The 25,229-nt window shown below is 35.7% G+C and overlaps 1 protein-coding gene across 2 annotated transcripts in view; it reads right to left on the bottom strand.

Annotated features, from left to right (window-relative positions):
* Positions 1-255: 255 nt before the first annotated feature.
* Maf1 (repressor of RNA polymerase III transcription Maf1) overlaps positions 256-25,229 on the bottom strand; it is a 33,786-nt gene continuing 8,812 nt past the window's right edge. For both annotated transcript variants that reach the window (XM_043213677.2, XM_043213678.2), the window contains exons 2-5: positions 22,489-22,906; positions 8,400-8,646; positions 498-775; positions 256-446 (exon numbers count right to left, since the gene is read on the bottom strand). In XM_043213677.2, coding sequence (XP_043069612.1) covers positions 392-446; positions 498-775; positions 8,400-8,646; positions 22,489-22,589 — 681 coding nt within the window. In that variant the 5' untranslated portion in view covers positions 22,590-22,906 and the 3' untranslated portion in view covers positions 256-391. The remainder of the gene's footprint in view (positions 447-497; positions 776-8,399; positions 8,647-22,488; positions 22,907-25,229) is intronic.

Here is a 25,229-nt window from a genome sequence, read left to right as displayed (position 1 = left end):
CGACTCTAAAAACTAAAAATTTGTTGAATTTTAAGAACCGTGATCGATTTTGTGATGAATATGTATATTACATACAAAGACCTATGGTCAATATCCTTTGCTACTATTCAGGAGTTAACTGATCGCTCTCATTTAGATCATCTTCTAGAAGATAAACCATACCAAAAAGGCCATGTGAGAAGCTTCTTCCGCCCAATAATGGCGGCAACTCGTCATCATGGTGGATGAAAAATGGTGGATTTAAAAAAAATCAAGTTATTTTGTTTTTCTTATTTTAGTCAAACATATATTCATTTTTTTAATTTGAAGCTTAATTCATATTCTAGTTCAATTACGATACACTTTATTTATTTAAACTGAAAACTGATTTTGCTAATTCCTAGGGCTTCTTTTAATATACGTCCTCTTCCATTGAGAAGTCCGAGGTTTCACCAGCATAAAGAGAACTGAAAGAAAAATAGCATTATTTTAAATATCGATCAATTATTTTTACATACTTTAAAGCTCGACTTGTAAAAAATACAATCCGTTTCAATTTCTTATTATAAAAGAAATAATTAAATGACCACACGCATCCGGGTTCCCCAAAAGGGTCAGAACTTAAATCTGGATTATAGCTATATATGTCACATTCTGATAAGTTCACTTCATCGTCAACAGCAGACCATAATGGTTGGCGAATAATTTGATATTGATCTCCTGCAAGCGCAGATAGATTTGAATGTATTGAGTTCATAACCCACTGCAATGATGGTTCCTTGCTGAATTCATGCGACTGTAATAAAAAATTTTATAAATCTTAAAAAGATAATAACAATGGTAAATGATAATAAACGACAAATAATAGCATAAAAGTTGATTGTTTTAAAGTCAAACAAGATATTTAATAGAATGAAATAAACACTGATCAGAAATGACTTTTTTTTTACAATTTTTTTTTAATTATATAAAGTATTGATACTTAAATTCTCATATGGAAAAGTAAACTATATTTACGATGTATATCTAATTCAATATACATATGCATGTCTTATATAAAGTGCCACTTAATTTCAAGTATATAAGTTTACTAAGTTAACCGCGCGACGGCGATGACCGATTATCCAAGAGCTCGCTCTGGCCAAACTGCTGACACAGCGTCTGGCCGGCTTGTGCATAGCCGGCGAACACAGAAAATGTTCGTGGTCGCTATAAAAAACAATTTTTGTTAGCTTTAAGTCAGTTTGTATATGAGCTTCGAACAATAAACAACTCATAATTGAAACAATAAATAACTCATAATACTCCAGCTCAACCGTTAGAGTCAATTCATTTATAAAATTGGTTACCGTGGCTTAAAGGCCGTAGCAACGGAGTTAGTAACTCCCAACACAACTTCCCGATAAGAAGGTAGAACTCCCTCGGCAACCGCCTGGGATCCCATTCATCTCTCACACCAGTGACGTCCAGTGGTGTCACTTTTTTCTGAGCAAAAAAAACTGGATCAACGAAAAAAAAAGCTAAAAAAAAACGGAATACCAGAGAAAAAAAGTTAAGAAAAAAACTGATTTTTATAAGGCAATGTACTGCATGTTATCACTAACCATACAGCATATAGACAACCCATTTCATACAACGAAAATGGACGCGAAAATTTCTTGCTACAGGCCCCAGCAGGCCCCAGAGCGGATTTCTTACGCTCTCTTACGCTCATCGTTCGTTCATCTTACGCTCATTCTCGCATTAAATGTTTTCTGTTTCTCAGTCTCTAAACGGAGCGCGATGAAGAAGGTTGGCCTGCGCTTCGGTTGATCTTTGTATGTATGCGTGTCACACATTCACATACATGGGTGTATGTGTGCGTGCGATTTCGTTTCGAAGCCAGCGCACAAAATTTTGATTTTTCTTACTTTTAAGGCTTGCTACCCTAACAAAATTCGGGTATTCGTTATTTGATGAAATGACGAAAGAAATTATATTATTTTGTATATTATATTTTTTTATTATTTCAGCATACATTTTTAATTTATTTAGGAATAAGATTAAGTGTTAGTAGTAAAATGTTTTCTGTATATATATTTTTACGAATCATTAAAAATCAATATACTGAGAAAGTGTCAGAGTATATTTCGGTCGGAGTCACTTAAAGCGCCGTTTGCTTTTAAGTTTTTGTTGTTCTGCAAGAGGCTTGTGCATGCCTACTCTAACGATGGAATGATTTTTAGGGGAGGGTGAAGACGGGTGAAGAATTAAATTACTTTTTAAAGTTATTATATATAAGGAAATATATATAAGGAAATTATTAAATTAACGACAATAATTTAATTAAATCTCACAATAACCCAAAATATAATAACAAGTGCCTGAAAAATTGTAAACAAAAAAGGTAAACAAGTCCATCAGCTGTTTTCGTGTCTTCACCCTCCCCTAAAAATCATTCCATCGTTAGAGTAGGCATGCACAAGCCTCTTGCAGAACAACAAAAACTTAAAAGCAATCGGCGCTTTAAGTGACTCCGACCGAAATATACTCTGACACTTTCTCAGTATATTGATTTTTAATGATTCGTAAAAATATATATACAGAAAACATTTTACTACTAACACTTAATCTTATTCCTAAATAAATTAAAAATGTATGCTGAAATAATAAAAAAAAATAAAATAAAAAATAATATAATTTCTTTCGTCATTTCATCAAATAACGAATACCCGAATTTTGTTAGGGTAGCAAGCCTTAAAAGTAAGAAAAATCAAAATTTTGTGCGCTGGCTTCGAAACGAAATCGCACGCACACATACACCCATGTATGTGAATGTGTGACACGCATACATACAAAGATCAACCGAAGCGCAGGCCAACCTTCTTCATCGCGCTCCGTTTAGAGACTGAGAAACAGAAAACATTTATTGCGAGAATGAGCGTAAGATGAACGAACGATGAGCGTAAGAGAGCGTAAGAAATCCGCTCTGGGGCCTGCTGGGGCCTGTCGCAAGAAATTTTCGCGTCCATTTTCGTTGTATGAAATGGGTTGTCTATATGCTGTATGGTTAGTGATGTTATTCACTAATAAGACCTCAGTTCCACTTAACATAAAATATATGGGTAATTCTCTAACGGATATCATTACAAAGAAACAAAAAAAAAACAATAATGTACAAAAATTAAGATCTATATTATATTTAAGATGTCGTCAATATTATCATCATCATCAGTTGGATACAATTTCTTGTCTTCAATTGTAGATAGGCAGCTGGGTGGTATATTATAGTTAAAACAGCACATATTGTGTCGACGCAGCCCGTACCTTAAATTTTAAGTAAATTAATTTATAATTTTAAGATACAAATTAAAATATGGACCTTATACTCAGTATAGCGTTTAACGTTTCAAAGCTCATGTTATTTCGAATTTTCGTTTTTATTAAATGTACTTGGCTGAACAACCGCTCGACGTCGGCATTCGACCAAGGCAGGACTGCATTTGCAGAGCAACTGAAGCCAATTCCTGAAAACGGCAGTTTCCGCCAGAATCCAGATATTTAAGAACTTCAGCCCAGAACTTAACAGTATTATCGATATTTTCCCACTCTACCATGGTTATGTCGTTGTACAGTCGTTAAATTTTATCTATATTAGGAGTACCAAAATACTCAAGGATTGGAGAGATTTGTTTCTTTTTGATTGTTAAAATATTTTCAACAGAGAATGCATCAAAAAGTAAACAAAAAAAAAAAAAGGTGCGTAAATTTGCTCAAAAAGCCAGAATTCCCGCTGCCCGCTGTTTTCATATTTTTCCCGCAATCACGCTTTAAAAAAAACCCAGATCTGACGGGAAAAAAGCGGAAATGACACCACTGGTGACGTCACCGATCGCAGTAAGGAAAAACTAAAATAAATTAAATTTATATTAGGTCTAGCTCGCTTTGTGATCTTATCTTTCCCTTCTTGTCTTATGATTGTGTCTGTTCACTCCTCAATTTATTTAAAACAAAAAGCCTAGTTTGTCTTACCTTTAAGCCCCTTCAGGCTGTCCCAATCTAGTGCAAAGCGGTTCAACATGCTTCTCTAATGGCCCAAAATCGAGCCTTAGACAGAGCAATATTTTTAAATTATTCAAAAATAATTAAAAATTAGTAAAAACGTGAATCATTTGTGTACCCTTATAAGTCACTTTTAGTCTTGAAATTTTGTTTGATACTTGCGGGATGCCGAGATCTTTTTGGACATTATCGTTGTAAAAATAAAACCAGAGTGATTCATTATTTTCTATTGCGTCCACTAGATAATGCCAATGTCGATCCTTTTTACATTTCCGCAAAGATGAGTGCCTAGTGGCATTGCGTATTTCTCTTGTTATCCGGTTGGTTTTTTTACAAAAGCTAAAGTGATCTGGGAATTGGTCGGGATAATTTTTTTGGATTTCGATGTATGGTTTTATGTGAGATAAGTCATTTCTGGAAGAGTTTGAAGAGATAGATGGCTGAATGGTATATATATTATGTAGTAGTATGACCGATTTTTTTTTTTGGATAGGCCTATAGGCTTGTAATCCAGTCAAAAAGTTTGCAGATAGCCTCTAGACTGCAACTCGGCAGTTTTAATGTCATTTATGGGTTTTAGCTCGATCTGTTTCACTGCGGGTCAAGTTTTCTAATATGAAGTTTCTGATTGGGGCGTGCATAAATTTGTATGCGCTTGCCGTAGAGGAAATCTTAAAATAGTGATAGCTTTTCTATGTACTTGCGATTTGCATTTTCAGCATTTTGCTTTAGGACTTTGGAGAGTTTGCATGAGTCCTCCTTGAATAACTTCTTGGGTGCCGTCGATCTTTTGAGTGACATCACATCACTTCACTTCTATCGGCGAACTATCTTTTCCATCTTTTCATAAAGAATTACCTAAGAAAGATTCGGCTGTTTTGGCGAGGTTTTGGAAATACTTACGTTCTACATTTGGATTTGTAAACGGCGTAGGCTCTGTACTTGACTCTGTGGCTTTCTCAACAGTTGCCACTTTTTTTTTCTTGGTGCATGAATTGATTGGTGTAGAGCTAAGCTAAGCAACTGATCGAAGCGTGTAGTATTTACATTATTTGTGCTTGGCAGGCTTGTGATCTTTTCAGTTATTTGACTTAAATTAGGTTATAGATAGGATTGACTTCGTCCATCACGTTTCGAGCTTCACGTTGTCGTAAGTGACCCCCTTTTCATCGCCAGTCACCATATACTTCACACCCCGTCGCCTTTGTCTGCGAATCCAGCACCGATTCGCATGTGTCGATACGGTCAAAGTTGCGCGACCCAAACAAGAAGCATTTTTAAAATTTTCTTACGCAAGACAATTAAGACAATTATTATTTAATTGTAAGCTACTTGTAAGCTGATAATAGCATGTCGACCATGTACAAATATATTATTTAAAATTCAACTTCATTAGCCGCTGTACGAAACGTTTTTACGGTGGGAGAAGGGAGGTACTTGACATTACTCTTTACTTAGACTGTCTATCTATCACACACATATGTTTGCTAGAATGTCCTAGAAAAACACTTTTTTAGATCACCGATACCTAGAATAAGTCGTCAAATTCGAGAACTTCACTCGAACAAATTCGGGAGCTCTACAAAAATAAACTAGATAGATCCTTGTAGGCATGATACAATTATAAATCTATCATGTACAATTGTATACAATTATATTATTATTTTATCATGCTTGTAGGAACATTCAACAAGGAATTTTGACAAAAGGGAGCTAACGAAATGAGGGTGAGGACTCTGAAGTATAAACTACCAAGTTTAAGATTCTCACTGGTATTGCTAAGTACCTAGGAATTATGCTAGTCAGGCAACTGGACTGGAAGCTTACCACCATCGATAGAGCAAACAGTTTAAAATAAAATAAAACAAGAAAGATAAGCTAACTTCGGGCGGAGCTGAAGTTGGTATACCTTTGCAGTTAAAACCGGATATATATCTCAAACATCGGATATAGTTGGCCGATCCTTATGAGAATATCATAATAAAACCAATTAATTACAATAAAATGTCTAAAAAAAAGTCCCAGACTTCTTATGCTAGGAATTATGCTAGTCAGGCAACTGGACTGGAAGCTTACCACCATCGATAGAGCAAACAGTTTAAAATAAAATAAAACAAGAAAGATAAGCTAACTTCGGGCGGAGCTGAAGTTGATATACCTTTGCAGTTAAAACCGGATATATATCTCAAACATCGGATATAGTTGGCCGATCCTTATAAGAATATCATAATAAAACCAATTAATTACAATAAAATGTCTAAAAAAAAGTCCCAGACTTCTATCCTCAAAAACACGAAAGTTGATATTTCTACCAAAAACCATTTTCGATGGTTCTGTTATATGGCAGCTATAAGATATAGTCGACCGATCGTTATGAAATTTGGTAGGTCGGATTAACTGATCAAAGCTAAAATCTGTACCAAGTTCCAGCTTTCTATCTTCAAAAACACAAAAGTAGGGTCATCTCCGATCGTTCAGTTATATGGCAGCTATAGAATATAGTAGGCCATCCATCCTTACGAAATTTGGCATGTCGAATTATTTTTCCAAAAATGGCTCTCGTGTAAAATTTGAACGCTCTAACTCTAAAACAGTGGTGGGCAAACTCTCATTTTACATAGCACGCGAGTATAGGGTAGGAAATTCTGCCGCAGCGCTGCCGGCACACTGACAGTGTGAGCACTCTCAAATTTTTTTTAGAAGCTGTCTCATTTTGATTCATTTGACAGCCCAAACAAAAATTAAAATTTTTTTACTGAGGAATTGGGTTGGAAAACGTTTTTTTTATGGAAAATATAGATAATGAAGCGTAGTTTTTCATTTGTTTAAGGGGAGGTTCTTTTGGATTTTTTTGAAAAAATCGTTTTTTTTTTTAAATAAAATGAAAGTTAAATATGTGTAGAATATACGTGCCAAGGGATATTTCGATGCGACGCGTATTTCTTGAGCTAGAGCGTTTCAAACATACCCATTATAACAAGAAAGCTATCTAAAGGCAAAGTTTCTAAAAACTTTAAACGCGTTTTTCTCGGAACCATGTTTTGAAACCTCTTGTCGCGCACAGAGCTCGTTTTATTGATCCGATTTCCTTCATTCAAAAAATGTTTAAAAGTACCTTCTTTTTTATACCTAAAATTGGCATAAAAAATGGTTTATTTATAATTTTTAAACGAGATTAAAGTAAAAGAAAAGAGAAAATATGAATTTTTTTTTTAAACGTCCATGAAATTGGTTTATTTTTACCAAAATTAATTGTCGTTAGGTATAAGGCATAGAAAATTCCATCAATTTTAATAAATTATATACATTTTTTATTTAAGTTCACTACCAGCGGCCCTACACTCGACAAAGCAGAAAAATAGAGGTCTACGAGATCCGCCATTTTGAAGCCGCCATTTTGAATTTCCTGAATATTGAATATTTTTTCAATTGTTAATAAACAACGAATCAAAAGTTCAAAAGCATAAGTTCGTATGTCTTTTCATTATCCCGCAATCCATTCTCAAAGTTTGCTTAATTTTCGAAAAAATCCAAAAGAACCTCCCTTTAAGAAATGTTGCTAGCAAAGCTTTTTTTAAAATAAAATACTCAATTTTAGTGCCCTTTCCAACTTTTGAATTAACGAAAAATGAAATTAAAAAATAAGTTTTTTGCGCTCAGTGAATTCTCTGCTCTCATTGTTTTTCTCTGATACGTACACACTCAAATTTTAAACATGTCTTAGTTTTGCCCTCCACTGCTCTTAAAACACCGAAGTTATACTATTTCCGATCAATCAGTCGTATGGCAGCTATAGGATATAGTCGGCCGTTCCGGGCCGTTCCGACTTTCCGGCCGTTCCGGCCGATTTCAGACTTTCTATCTTCAAAAACACGAAAGTTGGGTCATTTCCGATCGTTCAGTTATATGGCAGCTATAGGATATAGTCGGCCGATCCTCGGACGAAATTTAGCATGTCGTATTATTTTGCCAAAAATATCACTCTTGTCAAATTTGAACTCTCTAACTCTAAAAACACCGAAGTTATACCATTTCCGATCAATCAGTTATATGGCAACTATAGGATATAGTCGGCCGATTCCGTTCGTTCCGACTTATATACTGCGTGCAAAGGAAAGAAGGGTGTGTGCAAAGTTTCAAGTTTCAAGTCTCCATGCCAAAGCCTTTAGCTCTCTCTTACAGACTGACGGACGGACAGACAGACGGACGGGAGGAAAGACCGACATGGCAATATCGACTCGGCTGTTAATGCTGATCAAGAATATATATATTTTACGGGGTCAGAGACGATTCCTTCTTTAAGTTGAAACATTTACAGGACTACAATATACCCTTGTACTGTACGAGTACCGGTTATAAAAACAGTTTAATATAGTTACCTTAGCCTCTGAAAAGTCGTAATCGGGCTCAAAAGAAGCGTTTAAAGTTGCAATTAAGTAAAACAATGTTTTTCTGGATATGGTATCACAAAGAGTTATTCCTTCATCTCCAGACTGGCTATTGTTTCGACGAAAGTTTGGTGAAAAGTCAACCAGTGTTTGTGGTGGTGACAATGCCTGAAGATCATGTCCATGCGTCTCAGCAGTAAATCTTTTGTATAAAACCTTCTCAGCTGCTACCATTTTGCTTAGAATAAAAATAAAATTATATACAAATAAATTTTTTTTTTAGTATATTAAATAAAAAATTTACTTAAAATATATAGCCTAGCCTAAAAATATATACATCTATTATTGTGATCATCGAAAATACTTTATTTAATATATATATGTGAAAATTAGCTCTGCTATATACGCAAAAAAACATTAAAATTGGGTGTGAGTAAGTTTTAGAATAAAATAAACTTAATAAAATATTTAACTACAGCCCTTTTACCTTTTGAGTTCGGAGTTGTAAATAACGATTAGTAGATAACATCACTAACCATACAGCATGTAGACAACCCATTTCATACAACGAAAATGAACGAAAAACATTTGACCTCTAATTTGTTACCGACATAAATACATATATATGTGTATATGAATTTATATAAAGCAAAGGAAATTATAACCTAATTTAATAATTTCGTTAATTTAATAATTTAACTACCATCGCAGAAATATTCGGTTCAAAACTTGTTTGCTGGAGTTTGATGTCTTAGAAACATGTTTCTTTGCACGCTTTCGGCAGATTGCCTATATCTTTGATTTGCGAATTGATGTTTCCACTTTTCGCGACAATTTTAAATATTACGATTCATCGGCCCATATTGAGCAATTCCTTGCACTTGAAACCTAATTTCTTGGTCTTAATTCCAGATTTTAATTTTTTGGAATCTGGAACCACCTACCTGAGCCACCTTGTCCCTTACCTTATGCCGGTGGCATCCGGCATGCGTTGGTAACGTCATGGAAAATCTGTTCAACTAAAAAAAGCTCCTAATGAAATAGCTGTGATAAATGGCTTTCAAAATAGTCCTACCTGATTCCTACCTCGAAAAAGCACTTGTTCCTGTTCCTTGGCCTGATCAAGTTTGTCCAATTTTTTACAAAGAGTGCTTCTTTTGATATTGATACTATTGCGCTTACTAAAAATTGGATTAATTCCTCTGTCTGTGAATATGAAATTTTTTTTCCCAACTTCACTGTGTTTCGTCAACTGATCGTCAATATTTTGCAGGTGGTGATCTGTTAATAATGAATACTGAGCTGAACTTGCAGTAAAAATTTACACTCTTTTTCGTTGGTCAATGCCTATGATGTATGCCTATGCCTATGTATTCTTAATTATGGGCGATTTCAACCTTCGCCTCATTGCCTGAATCTTGTATGAGGATGGAAATTCCCTGCTTGTCATTATGACTTTATTTATGGCTTAACTGATTTTGCATTATCCCACTTAACGAAATCCATAACACTCATGGGAGATTTCTGGACCTTATATTTTTCAATGTGACATCCTTCAATGTGGTCTGAAGTCTTACCATCATTGTTCTTGGTTTAATAAACAAAACCACATTGGTTTCATAAACTCCGTTCTCGTCTTAAGAACAGGAAATCAAGAGCTCAGAAAAAGTTTCTTAAGTCAGGGTGCTTGTTTCAGTCAAACTTTGTGCACATTAGTAACCAGTTTAGCGTTCTTAACCACAAGCTTTATAAACGTTATATCATGAATCCTCCGTAAGGTCCTCCGAGCTCCTATTTTTTGTTTTATCAATTTGAAACATAAAGCTGAGCTGAGAACTACTCTTTTTTTGTTTTATTTTTTTTTTAATTATTACTTTTTGTAGTAGTAGAATTATAATCTTTTTTTAATTTCATTTTTTTTTATACCACAAAGCTAAATATACTCTTGCTATATATTATACACTTTAGCTATATATTAAACTCTTAAGCTTAATATTATACTCGTAAGCTAAATAGTATACTCTAAAACTCCAATTAAGACCATATAAAAGAAATAGGACGCGACAGTTAACACCAGCGGGGTTAATTCATCAATGGAAGAATGGGTCTATGGTGTCCATTCCACAAGAATGGTTCCCTACTATGGTCCAAAAAAAAAATCATTTAGAGATTTAATAAAAGAAAAGAAAAATAAAAACAAGAAAGGAAAGTTAACTTCGGGCGGAGCTGAAGTTGATATACCCTTGTTACTTCCCACCCCAACTCACTCAGTTTCGAAGCTAGACAATGCCCATGAGTTAGGATGCTCTCTCACTCTCTAACTCCCTCTCACTCAATTCGTTGTGTCACTTGCACTCATTCATTCTATTCCATTCGGATGTATTCTATGGCTGAGGCAATAAGAATGTATTCCTGCAGACCTCTAATCTCGACTCTAATTTTTAATCTCTTTTTAAACTCTCGATATTTTCCAAAACGGATATTTAATTTATAAATGTATTCAGTGTACTCAATGTAAATAATCACTAATGTCACTTCTTCCGTATAGCGTACGGGTCTGCTTCTTCTGTATAGGCTGCAGAAATTATCGTTACTGAGCTTCGCGTCGATACACCATACCATTTATATAATTTTAGGGGTCATCTGAGTAACATTTTTAAAAAATCGAACATTTTTTTAGCCTACAAAATTCTTTAGTCTTAAATATAACATATCCTAAGATAAAGTCTAGCAAAAGTATCAAGTAAAATTGTAAAATTTTCCATTCTGCGGCGATGCCTCACAGGTATATCCCACAGTACTTAAAATTTTAAGCGCGTTTTTCTCGAAACCACTTTTTGTTTGACACTGCCGGAAACATAACTCGAAAAGATCTATCGACACACGTTCGATTTTTTTTTATATGACTTACTTTTTTTTATACCCTTGCAGAGGGTATAATAATTTTGTCCAAAAGTGTGCAACGCTATGAAGGAGACATCTCCGACCCTATAAAGTATATATATTCTTTATCAGGATCACTTTTTGAGTTGATATAAACATTTCCGTCTGTCTGTTTCTACGCAAACTAGTCTTTCAGTTTTAAAGCTATCGACTTGAATCTTTGCATCCATCCTTCTTTCCTTTGCACGCAGTATATAAGTCGGAGCGACCGGGATCGGCCGACTATATCCTATAGCTGCCATATAACTGATTGATCGGAAATGGTATAACTTCGGTCTTTTTACAGTTAGAGGTTTCCAATTTAACATATTTTTGGCAAAATAATACGACATGCTAAATTTCGTAAGGATCGGCCGACTATATCCTATAGCTGCCATATAACTGACCAATCGGAAATGACCCAACTTTCGTGATTTTGAAAAAGAAAGCTGAAACTTAGTACAGATTAAATTTGTACTAAATTTGTACTTTAATTTTATTAAATTTGTTTTTTTAACCAAAAATCTGGCGTTACCCAAGATAAGAGAAGACTCAAAACCATCAACTAATAAAAGCAATAGACAAGAATTGATGTGTGACACATTTTTTTGCGATGTGTTAAAACAAAGACTGGTAGATAATTCCTTTAAATAAATAAGTGCCACGCCAATTAGCTCAATGAAGAACGAAAAGAATGAGCGTAAACCAAAGAAACGGTTTCTACACTTAGTTCTCAAACCGCGATTCTGAAATGCAAAAAAAAAAATCGACGTTAAAAAGCAACTCGGCTCTACTGACCGTTAAAAGCCAAAAGACTCAAATTATATTACGGACAACCCGACGTCACCGCCGCGCATATAAAAACCATCCTTAAAAAAACGGGCTCTGCCGCCAAGAAGAATGTAATATTCTAAAGAAAGACAAAAAGTCAAGCCACAAAGTCAAGCTTGAGCCAGAAAGCAGGTCGTTGAAGAAAAACAAAGTCCATCCAACTTACAACCTGACATATCTTTTTCATCGCAGAATCACTGTGGTAGTGCCACATAAACGCAATGGTTCTGTGCAATGCACTAAGTGCCAAGAGCATGGACTCACTAGGTCGTACTGCATACTTCGAGCTGTCTGTGTAGTCTGCGGAGACACCAACAGCTAGTGCTGCCAACTTAGCCTTTTACCGGCCAGATCTGGCATTTTTCAACCGTCAAATGCAGGAAAAATTTTGAGCTTGCTGCTGGCAGGAAATTTGCCATTTTTTTAAATTAAACTAGCCACCTATAGTATTATTTAAAATTTTGGCAGCACTCCTTAAACGTGTGGAATCGGAAGGTAATCACCGATTTGAAGCGTTAGCTTCGTTTGTGATTAAATTACTATCGCTGCCTTGGTCAAACGCGGAAGTCGAACGAGTTTTTAGCCAGATGAACATTCTAAAATCTAAGCTGAGGAACTCAATTCACTTACGGACTTACGGACATTTTAATTCGGACTTACACATACGATAATTATCATTTTTAGCACAATAATGAAAACTTTACTTTGTTTGGTCATTGATAATTTTCAATGCCAGTAAAACAAAAAGCAACTTTTATTAAATTAAACGTTATAAAATCTTTATTTGGCTGCATATGAAATTGGGATCTATATAGATGTGTGAAATCCAATTTAGGGTGCAATCGCAATAAGACAACGAACGAGAGTGATGCCAACCTTCGATAATAGGCTGAGCGGATGCTAGTTGCTTTCTGCTTGACCCGACAAACATCTTATTATACATTAATTAATATATATTCACAGTTATGGATTGCGACGGGCAACTAAATGTTGCCACAATTTCGAAGCGCCTTAAAAGTACTTGAACGCTGCTGAGAGAAATATCGATTTCATTGATAATTGTCTATCAATGTTCAGTTAACAATATATTCAAAAATATTGATTAAAACTACATCAAAACTAAAATGGTTTTTTTCTGGTTTTCTTTAAATTCGTTTCTAGCAGGTTTGGAAGGTTACTTTAGCATTTTATTGTCCGGAAAAGTTGGCAGCACACAACTCCACACACTCCACAAACAAGGAAGACAGAACCGTGAAAAATGTGGAAACTTCGGGAGAACCATATGATGAAGAGTCAAGTGCGAAACTACTTCGCCAGAAACTACGCCAGATGTTTTCTTCGCCAAAACAGCAATTCCTAGAACAGCCATATGACAAAACGTAAATTATGGTGTTTACCTTTCAACAATGTATAATGGTTTTAATTAGAGCTGGAAAACAATCGATGGCACTATTAATATCATCGATGTTTCTTAAATTTTCTAAACATCGATGGTTCTTGGGCCACTATTGATTGTTTTTATTGTATCTGTGCATTGAAGGCAACGTTTAAATTTTTTAATTTTATTTTTAACTTTATTTTAATAAATTTGTTATCACATGTAGTGAAATTTACATGGTATAAGATGTAATTTACATCACATGATAATAATCAATGTAATGTTATGTTTTCGTATAACCAAAAATATTTTTTTTTGTTTTTAGGCGCATACAAACGATGCGTGCCAGCATCTTCCTGCGCTTCAGAGCGAGCGTTCAGCAAAGCTGGACAGATTATATCTGACAGGAGATGCGCCTTAAAATCAAACATTGTTGATCAATTAATGTTTTTAAATAAGAATCTCAATCTCTAAATAAAAATCTCTAATCTCATATAAAAAACTTAATTGTTATTTTTTTTTTTTATTTGAAAACATCGATGTTTCATCGATGTTTACTTTAAAAACATCGAAATCATCGAAGGTCCCAAACATCGATTGTTTTCCAGCTATAGTTTTAATCTGGTAATACAGTTGCTCGTAGAGAGACATTGACTTTGAGAATGTCAATGTGAACAACAATGGTTTTTTATGGCGTAAACTAGAATGGTCACATTTCCAGTAGGAAAACCATGTTGTATATAGCAAATACAACTTTCAAATAAAAGGCTATACAATCTACCGCACAGGTCATCCGGTCATCCAGAAAGCCCATGGCGGAACCGGTGTTCTAATCAGAGAACGCATCAAACATTTTCACAAACGTTGACTACATTGACTACACTACGAGAGCCCTGGAAGAAGTACTAAAGAAGTTGCGGCAGCTAAAATCTCTACTCTTGAGGAGAAGGAAGTAGACCGAAAAAAAAAAATTCAAATCCTATTAGCAAATCGAACCGCTCGTGCGAGAATAGAGGCGCACGTGTCGTGATTGGCAAAATATTAGATCACCAGCTTTAAAGCAATGCCTTAAGGAAGCATTCCTAACCCTTTACGCATAACGCAGAGCTGCGGTACATCCCCTGTGGAGGGCCCACCCAAATCTTAGCGCCCCAACTGAAACGATCACACCGATAATAAATTCTTCGGACAGAGCTAAAACATTCGCTACAAATCTCCAAAGTGTCTTCCAGCTCAATGCTGCCTCGACTTCATTTCTCCTGCAACTAATTTAGCCTCCCTCTGCTAGTTACTTCTTCATTCCGGCCGAACAAATTCGAAAAAGTCATAAGGAATGCGCTATTGAGGTCGGCTTTAAACAATTCAATGGAATCATTAATTTTGGATATTTCCCAAAAAAGTGGAAGAAATCCATTATGATAATGATACCGAAGCCAGGAAAAGACCACACAATTCCGACATCGTAAAATCCAAACGGCCTTCTACTTCCTGGACTACAAGGTACTACTCTACAATTCAGTCCTAAAGCCAATATGGAGGCATGGCTCCCAGCTTTGGAAGAACGCGAGGAGCAGCTACTAATGTACTAATGTCCGGGCATCCTCGCCGTTAAAACGAAATCCAGAAGAAAAAAGTGTCCTACAAAGAAAAACTATCTTCGCACCCAAATTCTCTGGCTCGGGGATTAACATTGGTTTCAACGGATCTCGCTTTCAACACATCGACCCAGCAATCGATATTTAGGGCCGTCTAACTCTGTATCAGTCAATATAACTGTTAGTTAAGTTTACAATTTTACTTTTAATGTTACTATTTTTGTACCCGGTACTCGTAGTCTGTTGCGTTGAACGTGAGCACTTGCCTCCTTGGGCATGGGATATGAATCAATGTGTGAATCAGCGCGCTTTGGAACCATGTTCCGTCGGATACCGACACTCAAGCTGTTCTAGTCATGGCTTATACCCTCGTTTAAGAATGGATGCCTATCTAAACCTCTTGCGGTCTGTGGGATCCCGGCACCCGGTTGTATAACACAACTCCACGTCGAACATGAAGGCTTTACCCGCATTTGCGTATTAAACCACAACCACCACGTAGCTCCCTAAGGGGCCACAAGCATAGCCAGGACGGAACCAGTGGTACCAGAAATTATCACAGTCTACAATCAGGCGCCGTGCCAACAAGGACACTACCAATTTTGACTCCAGAACAGTCACGAGTTGGTGGCCCCGGATAGAGTATAGCATAGCTGCTTGGAATAGCATTATTAAACGGCCGAAGCCAAGTTATAAGGCTCCAAAATCTCTATGTCGGGCCGCCCTCTCCGCTATCTTGAGCTTTAGCTTCTATATGTCTAGTGTCTAGCACTCTCTTTTCATTATTACAATAAGTCAGTGCTTAGCAAGCTGGTCTATGAAAATTGTTGATCATCCAGTTTTATCTGTCTGCAAAATGAATAACTTATACCGTGCAATTATTAAATTAGGCAATTAGTAAATTATTTAATCATTTCGTTGATAAAATTGGAACTTTAAATTTCATAATTTTTAAATGGCTTACTATAATAAATTCAATAAAATTACTTCGAGGTTTTTCTTGTACAAAAACTACAAAAATCTTGTACAAAATTTCAACTTTGGATGAGTACTCAAAAGATGTGGTAACTGCTAGGTGCCATTGCAGATGGTGTTATAATTTTGTCCAAAAGTGTGCAACGCAGCGAAGCAGTCATCTCCGATCCTATAAAGTATATATATTCTTGATCAGGAGCACCTGAGTTAAGGGTGAGCATGTCCGTCTGTCTGTTTTTTTTTTTTAGATATTTTGTTGTATACAATTGGTTTAATTATGATATTCTCATAAGGATCGTCCAACTATATCCGATGTTTGCGATATATATCCGGTTTTAACTGCAAGAGTATATAAACTTCGGCTTCGCCCGAAGTTAGCTTTCATTTCTTGTTTAACTTTAGGTGGTATGCATACATTTCAAAATTGATATTTTGTGGGTGATGGAACATATGTTTGTTTTAGACTTTGGTTCAGTGGAGCCTAAAGGCTATGGAGCAGTTAAAATTATTCGTTGAGGAAAAAAAAACCTTGGAAATTGTCGGCCTGTGTATTAAAATTCTGTGCATGAATTTATATGTTTAATTGTATATATGTAAATATTATATATATATATATATATTGATCTCACAAATGAATGGCGATCAAAATTTAATTTTTTTTCTAAAATGCAGCATTTTAAAACAATCAGTCTGCAAGGCGTAAATATTTTCTAAAACAGTTCCCCATTCATTAAAAATTATTTGGGTGGGATACTAAGCGGGGCCCCATTCTGTAAAAAAAAAATTACCATTCCCCCATTCTCCTAAATGCCCTGACTCCAGAATTGTATTCCGTTCCACAATCGGATGCAAAACGGATCATCCAGATCAGACGCCCACAAAAAATTTTAAATTCTTCGGCTTCATATAGTGTATTTATAATAAACCTCTACCATTGTAAGCCATCCTCGGCTGCTCTCTTGCTCCATTTGGCTGAGGAAAGAGACGACATCGCCCTGGTCCAGAAACCCTGGTGACTAGGAGGTATGGTCTTGCTAACAGCTAAATTAGAAGGTAAAACTAGGACCTGAATTCTTGCTAAAAAGCATTTAAGAATATTCTTGCTCCATAAATACAGTGACGCAACAAAACGGCAGCAACTGTAGAGTTTCAGCCGCCTCCAATCTGGGTACTGTCGGCATACAAGTTAACAAAGGAACGGTGATCTGAGCTAAAAGCACGAAGATGGACGGAATATGAAGACTTACGACAGGCGCTGGTCGACACCGTGATCTGTGCGAGTTAGCGTTACGATTAAGCTCTCCCTCTCTTATGTTAATCAGATTTCAGCTGACTGCCAAAAAATAAAGGGCACTGATCGTGTCCGCCGCCTGGTCTCGATCGGTGCTCTACATTACTACACGACTGTAGAGGCACCTACCAAGTGACCGGCTGTTGTGCGCAGTAACTTGCCGCATCGGGTACATCAGAACTAACACATCCGTGACCAGACGTTCCACGGTGGTAAACTCCTGCAAGAGCTGTGAAGGTGGAGATTATTGTGGGCCACAATGTTCTATAACCTTATCTTTTATGGGCTACCGAAAGCCTGAACCCCCAGACGAGCTAGTGGCAAGCTAGCGAAACACAGTGACAAGCTCATCACAGCTCAACAAGCCTGCGACTTCAACGCTTACTATCAGTATATACAATCAGTATACCATACTATAGCTCTAGCTGCTCATTTTTTTTTTGCAAATTCGCATGCATACGGAGTTGTGAGACTGCTCACGCTATAAGGTTCGTTGCTCACGCCATAAGATTCGTTGCTCCCAGCATAGTCAAAGGGAAATTACAATAACAATTTTTCGTGTTTTTCCTATTCTCCTCAATCATGCTTATCCGAATGAATTTTGTTGTTGAAGTGCCGAAAACTTTTCACTCCAAGAAATTCATTCTTGTTTTTGTTTCTGCCAAAATGGTCCACCTACGCAAAACATATTTTTTTTTAATTAAGAAGTTTTGCATTATTTGTCATAGTATAATAATAAGCTGTTGTAAAAAATTGAGGCTCTTTTTTTATTTGCTATATTAAAAATATTTTTTTAAACCCCTTGTGAATGTTACCATAATTTTATTTTTTAGTGCACCCACATGGATGGGTAAAAAATTCTCGCACCAAAGTATTGGTGATTTTTTGTTTTCTCTTCCATATGCAGAGCTTGGACACCCCTGCGCAAAACAATGGGCGAACCAAAACACAAACGATCGCGGTGAGTCTCGCGGTGAAACCTGTATTAAGCAAATGGGGACAACTTTCATTATATGAAACCGTTCAAAATCAAAAGATTTAACTCTATCTAGCCTAGGCTATCTCAAAAAATAAAAAAGAAAAGCTAACTTCAGGCGAGCCGAAGTTTATATACCCTTGAAGTATATAACCACATACAAACATCGGACCCAATTCATTATAATAAAAAATCTAAAAAAAAGTCCCAAACTTCTATCTTCAAAAATACCAAAGTTGGTATTTCTTCCAAAAACCATTTCCGATCGTTTAGTTATATGGCAGCTATAAGATATAGCCGGCCGATCCTTGTCATGTCGGCCGAAATTTGGCATGTCGTATTGTTTTTCCCAAAAGTAGCTCTCATGTAAAATTTGAGCTATAACCGGAGCTCACCTGTACCACGATAACGCAACAATCCACGCCCAACTGGGAATCCCATCCGTGAAAGCAGAAGTTCAGCGATTCGCCAACAGATACGTGGATCGACTGGATCGACATCCCAATCCTGAAGCCATCAACCTGTTAGACAACAGCAACACCACTAGGAGGCTGAAACGGACTCACCCACTGGACCTTTGCCACTCGAACGAATGGGACTGAGCTGCATTTCTAGATTAATCCACGCCCACTAAAGGGTTCACCATAAAATTCTAATTGAAACGTCAAGGCTTAAACAAAAATTAAAGTTAAAAGTAGTTCGTAGGACAAGCAAAAATCATATTTGTACATTATAACATATTACTCAATATTCCATTAAGCTAAGGTATCATTAAAAAATTTAATTATTGTTCATAATTCCGGACAGATTTTAAATGTAACTTTTGAATGATTGATAATAAAAAAAAAAATGTAAAATTTGAACTCTCTTACTCTAAAAACACCAAAGTTATACCATTTCCGATCAATCAGTTATATGGCAGCTATAGGATAAAGTCGACCGATCCAGGCCGTTCCGACTTATACACTGCGTGCAAAGGAAATAAGGGTGTGAGCAACGTTTCAAGTCGATAGCTTTAAAACTGAGACTAGTTTGCGTAGAAACAGACAGACGGACATGCTTATATCAACTCAGGAGGTGATCCTGATAAAGAATATATATACTTTATAGGGTCGGATATGTCTGCTTCACTGCGTTGCACACTCTGGACCAAAACAATAATACCATTTGCAAGGGTATAAAAATATGCCACTTGCACCACTTCGAGTGAGGACTTCTATCTATGCTGCTGGATACTTCTTTCCTGGATGCCATTCAGAAATTTTTTGATTTTGGATATACCAAACCGGCACAAAAGAGGTCACCGCAAAGCTAAATTTTCTTAAAGACTTTTTATACAACGGCTTTAGAAGAGAAATTTTAAGATATTTTCACATGATCGACATGATATTATCATCTTATAGGAAGACTTTTACTTTTTACTAAAAAAAAAAAGCTGATTTTCTGGAATTTTTTTTGGCCAAATAAATTTTGATGAATGAATGAAGGCCCTATTTTTTAAAAGGGGGTCCATGGCCGAACACCAAACGTCCTTAATTTTTAATCTAAAACAAAAAATCAAGTTTGGTTAGTTTCTGTACATCAACGGCTATCGACACACGTAGGATTTTTTCTATATATTGATTTTTTCCAAAATGGTGAGTGATTGAAGAAAATTTTCAATTTTCACGAACAAAAAACGTCACAAAATTGTTGATAAAAAAAAGTAAGCAAAATAAAAAAAATAAAAAAATCCTACGTGTGTCGATAGACATCGTTATTTCGAGTATACCGTAAAAATTTTAGATCAATAGGTTAAGAGTTGTTCGAGTTATGTGTTCGCCGAACACTGTTCGGTCAACTCAAAAAAAGCGGTTTCGAGAAAAACGCGTTTAAAGTTTTAAGTACTGTGGGATATACCTGTGAGGCATCGCCGCAGAATGGAAAATTTCGACACTTAGACACTTTGGCCGGACTTTATCTTTTGATATGTTATTTTTAAGACCCTAAAGCAGAGGTCGGCAAGGCCCTATCTCGGGGGCATAGGAAATTTCTCTGCCCGAGCTCTGCCACACACACACAGAATAAATGTGTGAAACGTCATGCTCAAAGCCTACTTTCTGCTATACGTTACTAACACTAATGCGGTAAAATCATATCAATGTATTGGGGTGCCGACCTCTGCCCTAAAGAATTTTTTAAGGGGACCCCCCCCCATTCTCGATTTTAAATTTTGACGATTTTCAATGGGCTGGCAAATGAACATAAATTATTTTTTAGGGTTGTAACTGTGCTTACATATATTAAGACACAAAAAGGAAGAAAATCATTTCACAGAATTTTTTTTTTTTTTTGTTTTTGTTGTTTTTTGTGATCAAAGAAAAGCCCTTCTTTTCGGCGGCGCATGTGATTTCCGCTCACTGGAACATCTGAATCCAAAAATTCCAACGGGATTAGAAAAAGTACATGTTTGGCTCTCGTATGAACTAGGATTATTAGCTTCGCTCAAGAATTAACAAAATGGCGGACCTTTGAAATTTTTTTTTGAAAATTTCCATTTTTTTCAGGCACAAATCGAGTTGAAAAGTAAAGAAGATCTTCACCGATTTGATTTATCCTAGTTCATACGAGAGCTATATATGTATAGAATAACGTGTTAAAATTTGGAACCGATTGGATTAATAGTTTTTGAGTAACCTCATGCGCCAGTCGTAAAAACACTGTTTCGAGAAAAACGCGTTTAAAGTTTTGAGCCGGCTCTCGCCGTCGCCTGAGGCTTCCACCATAAATCGGCTATATCTTCAAGAGTTTTTGAAATTTTTACTTGAAATTTTCAGGGAACATTCTTGAATAGTTATAAGTTCGAATTAAATTAAAAAAAAAATCGATTTTTTAAAACCGAGAATGGGGGACCCTTAATGGAAAAAAAAAATTTTCGATTTAGTTTAAGTTTAAGTTCTCCTCGCAGGAAAATTTTATAGGTGCTGCTTTTTTTGGCCACGCAACTGCGTGGCCCCTTAACACCAGAAAATTGATTTTAAAAACCTTTTTTGTGGTCTTTGTGATGCATTGGACAAATAATTAACATTTGTCAATTGTTTTAAATATTGCATTTGTTTATTTCCGACTTTATTTTTTACGCACCCCGGCTAAAAGCTACAAATCCACACACATAATTTGTCCTTTCGACGACCCGAATTCTGAAACGAATTCAGGAAAAACATAGGGACCCGTTGGTTCTGGGGAGCCCAAATATTTTGGTGCAGATGGCATTAGGGCCTGTCCCTATACTACATAATAAATTTTTTCATGATTTTACACCCCTTCCCCCATGTAATCAAACATAAATATATCCCCCCGCGATTATCGATACAAAATTCGATTTTGTCGGCCGGTGTAATGGGTTCATTTATAGGACATTAGAAAAAAGCACCATTTTTTTTTGCCTTTTGCATAACCATTGCTATCAGTTGGGTAAACCGGGTAGGTTCACCTAAGAAAATAATTTTATCAAATTTTCTTTTATTGTATAAAGTGCATCGTATTGGTCAAAAGTGTGGAACGTAGTAAAGTATTTATCTCCGACCCTACAAAGTAAACAGATGTATATTTATATGTAGTCTTGACCAAGATTACCTCCTGAATTGATGTCCAATCATGTTTCCCTATAAACGTCATATGTAAAACGTCATGCTCACAGCCTACTTTCTGCTATTCGTTACTAATACTAATGCGTTAAAATCATATCATTGTATTAGGGTGCCGACCACTGCTTTAGATGATTAATGGTTCGTCGGAAATTAGAACATAAACTACAAAGCTTTTCTTTCTTGTTGAACTATTGTTAAAATGGAGTAACAGTAGGAAGTCAATTTACTATTTTTCATATTTATTACTTTAATATATATCTATTATTTTCTACATTTCGGTGAAAAACGGTGTTATTCGTGATAAATAAAATTGATGGAACCTGTTTTTCTGGAAATTAGTCGTGAGTTGAAAAAAAATAAAAAATGTCGGTTAGTGTAATGGGAAATTCAACGAAAATAACCTCTTTAATATCAACGTCATGCTTAATATTTTATATTTATTAGGTAAAATATTTTGAAGGCTTTCATTTATAAACAACGTACCAGGAGTAACTTTCAATGCGTCCAAATATTGTGATACCGCTAGTTTGTATAGAAAGTGCATTGTTGATTGCCTCAAAACGAGAACTCTCCAGTAATTTCATGATTTATTACGTTTTAATTTATGTAAAATATTTGAATAGAGTGTCAAAAGAAGAAATCCGGTTTCGTTTTCTATTTCTGTTTTATATTTTAAAACCTGGGATAAGCGTATAATTCTGTGTATTTAAATATTTTATATACATGTTTTGTTTTTTATTTTTTCTGTGCATGTAGTTTTTAATAAAAAAAATCCTCTGCATGTAACCGTTAATAATATCTTTGTTCTTGATTGCTCTGTTTTCAAAAATTTGTTTGGAGCAAATAGACTAATATCAGTCATTCTTGAATTCCTGTGTCAAAAAAGCAAGTTATATCCAGGCTGCAAATACAAAAAAAAAAAACGATTTTATTAGAAGATTAAAACACTGAAAACAAGAAAGGAGAGCTAACTTCGGGAGAGCCGAAGTTGATATACCCTTGAAGATAAAACCGGAAACATGGGATATAGTTGGTCGATCCTTAAGAGAATATCATAATATAACCAATTTATTACAATAAAGCTACAAAAAAGTCCCAAGCTTCTATCTTCAAAAATACCAAATATGGTATTTCTACCAAATACCATTTCCGATCGTTCAGTTATATGGCAGCTATAGGATATAGTCGGCCGATCGTTTTGAAATTAAGTAGGACGGATCAACTAACCACAAATAGAATCTGTACAAAGTTCCAACTTTCCATCTTCAAAAAGACAAAAGTTGGGTCATTTCCGATCGTTCAGCTATATGGCAGCTATAATATATAGAAACTGCGAGCACTTTGCACTGCGTGCAAAGCAAGGAAGGATGGGCGCAAAGTTTCAACCAGCACAGTGGTCGATTCGGTCCCGCTAGCGGCATTAAATTAATAACTTCTGAAATATTAGAGATATCTTCAATCGGTTTTTTATTTTCAGTTTGTTACTCAATTTTGCATTATGTGGATAAAAATGAAATTTATAGTGTTTTTTTTTAAATTTTTTTTTTATATTTAAAAAAAGACTTTTATTAAATTTTTTGTATTCTAAAGAAAAAGAGTAAGAAATAGAATTATAACTTATATTATGCAAGAAGCAAATAAGAAACATATAAATTATATAAAAAAATTTTATATACATTATACAAAAAAAAAAGTAAAATTCTGTTAACAGAAAATTCTGTTAATGTCAAACCAAGGGTATTTATTAAAAACAAGAAAGGAAAGCTAACTTCGGGCGGAGCCGAAGTTTATATACCCTTGCAGTTAAAACCGGATATATATCGCAAACATCGGATATAGTTGGCCGATCCTTATGGGAATAGGAATATATAATCCAATATTTTACAATACAAAATCTAAAAAAAATCCCAAACTTCTATCTTCAAAAATACGAAAGTTGATATTTCTACCAAGTACCATTTCCGATCGTTCAGTTATATGGCAGCTATAGGATATAGTCGGCCGATCCTAATGAAATTTGGTAGGTCGGATCAACTGACCAAATATATAATCTGTACCAAGTTCCAGCTTTCTATCTTCAAAAACACGAAAGTTGGGTCATTTCCGATCGTTCAGTTATATGGAAGCTATAGGATATAGTCGGCCGATCCTTACGAAATTTGGCATGTCGTATTATTTTGCCAAAAATAGCTCTCATGTCAAATTTGAACTCACTAACTCTAAAAACACCAAAGTTATACCATTTCCGATCAATCAGTTATATGGCAGCTATAGGATATAGTCGGCCGATCCGGGCCGTTCCGACTTATATACTGCGTGCAAAGGAAAGAAGGGTGTGTGCAAAGTTTCAAGACGATAGCTTTAAAACTGAGAGACTAGTTTGCGTAGAAACAGACAGACGGACAGACAGACGGACAGACGGACAGACGGACATGCTCATATCAACTCAGGAGGTGATCCTGATCAAGAATATATATACTTTATAGGGTCGGAGATGTCTCCTTCACTGCGTTGCACACTTTTGACCAAAATTATAATACCCTCTGCAAGGGTATAAAAATTTCGGCAGTTTCCATAGCGTACGAGCCGAACGCATTGGTGTTTAAGTAATGTCCAAATTAAGTAAAATTTGGACTAATTAATTATTTTAAATAATTAAAATTTGGTTACTCATTTTATGCGCGCCGCTAAATTTGGAAAAAATCTTCGTGTAGTGTTTCCATTGTTAGTACTTTCAGTACCGGCCGTACTTCCAGTTCTTATAATATCCCCGGTAAGCTCCTCGTCAGCGTTCAGCTTCGACACAATTCTTGATGTATTTCCGTCCTTATACAAGCGGCTACTTGCAGCCAACAACAATGCAACGTCGAGACTTTCTCTGAAATGCCTGATAGTTTGTTGATTTGAGTTATTCTGCATCACTTTGAAATACTTTTCTCTGGGCGTCCAACATTTCTAAATGATGATCTTTCCATCAACACCTGAGCCGTGTCTAGCCTTTGATTATTCCTTTTTTCAAAAGCTGCCTTATTTATATCGTATTTCTTCCACTACTGGAGAAGCCCACTATTGAAACTACTATTTTTACAATCATATTTGATTGTAACGGCTTCGCCGTGCCATACTAAGAAAAGTGCTCGCTTCGACACTGACATTCTTCCTAAAAAGTGAAATAACTTTTAGATACGCAGGACTACGCACTTCATTTTTGACATTTCGGACAG

This window comes from Drosophila bipectinata, chromosome 2L, assembly GCF_030179905.1.
Source record: "Drosophila bipectinata strain 14024-0381.07 chromosome 2L, DbipHiC1v2, whole genome shotgun sequence".
NCBI lineage: Eukaryota > Metazoa > Arthropoda > Insecta > Diptera > Drosophilidae > Drosophila > Drosophila bipectinata.
The sequence above is the reverse complement of the archived record's forward strand: the minus strand, read 5'-3'. Positions and strand labels throughout refer to the sequence as shown.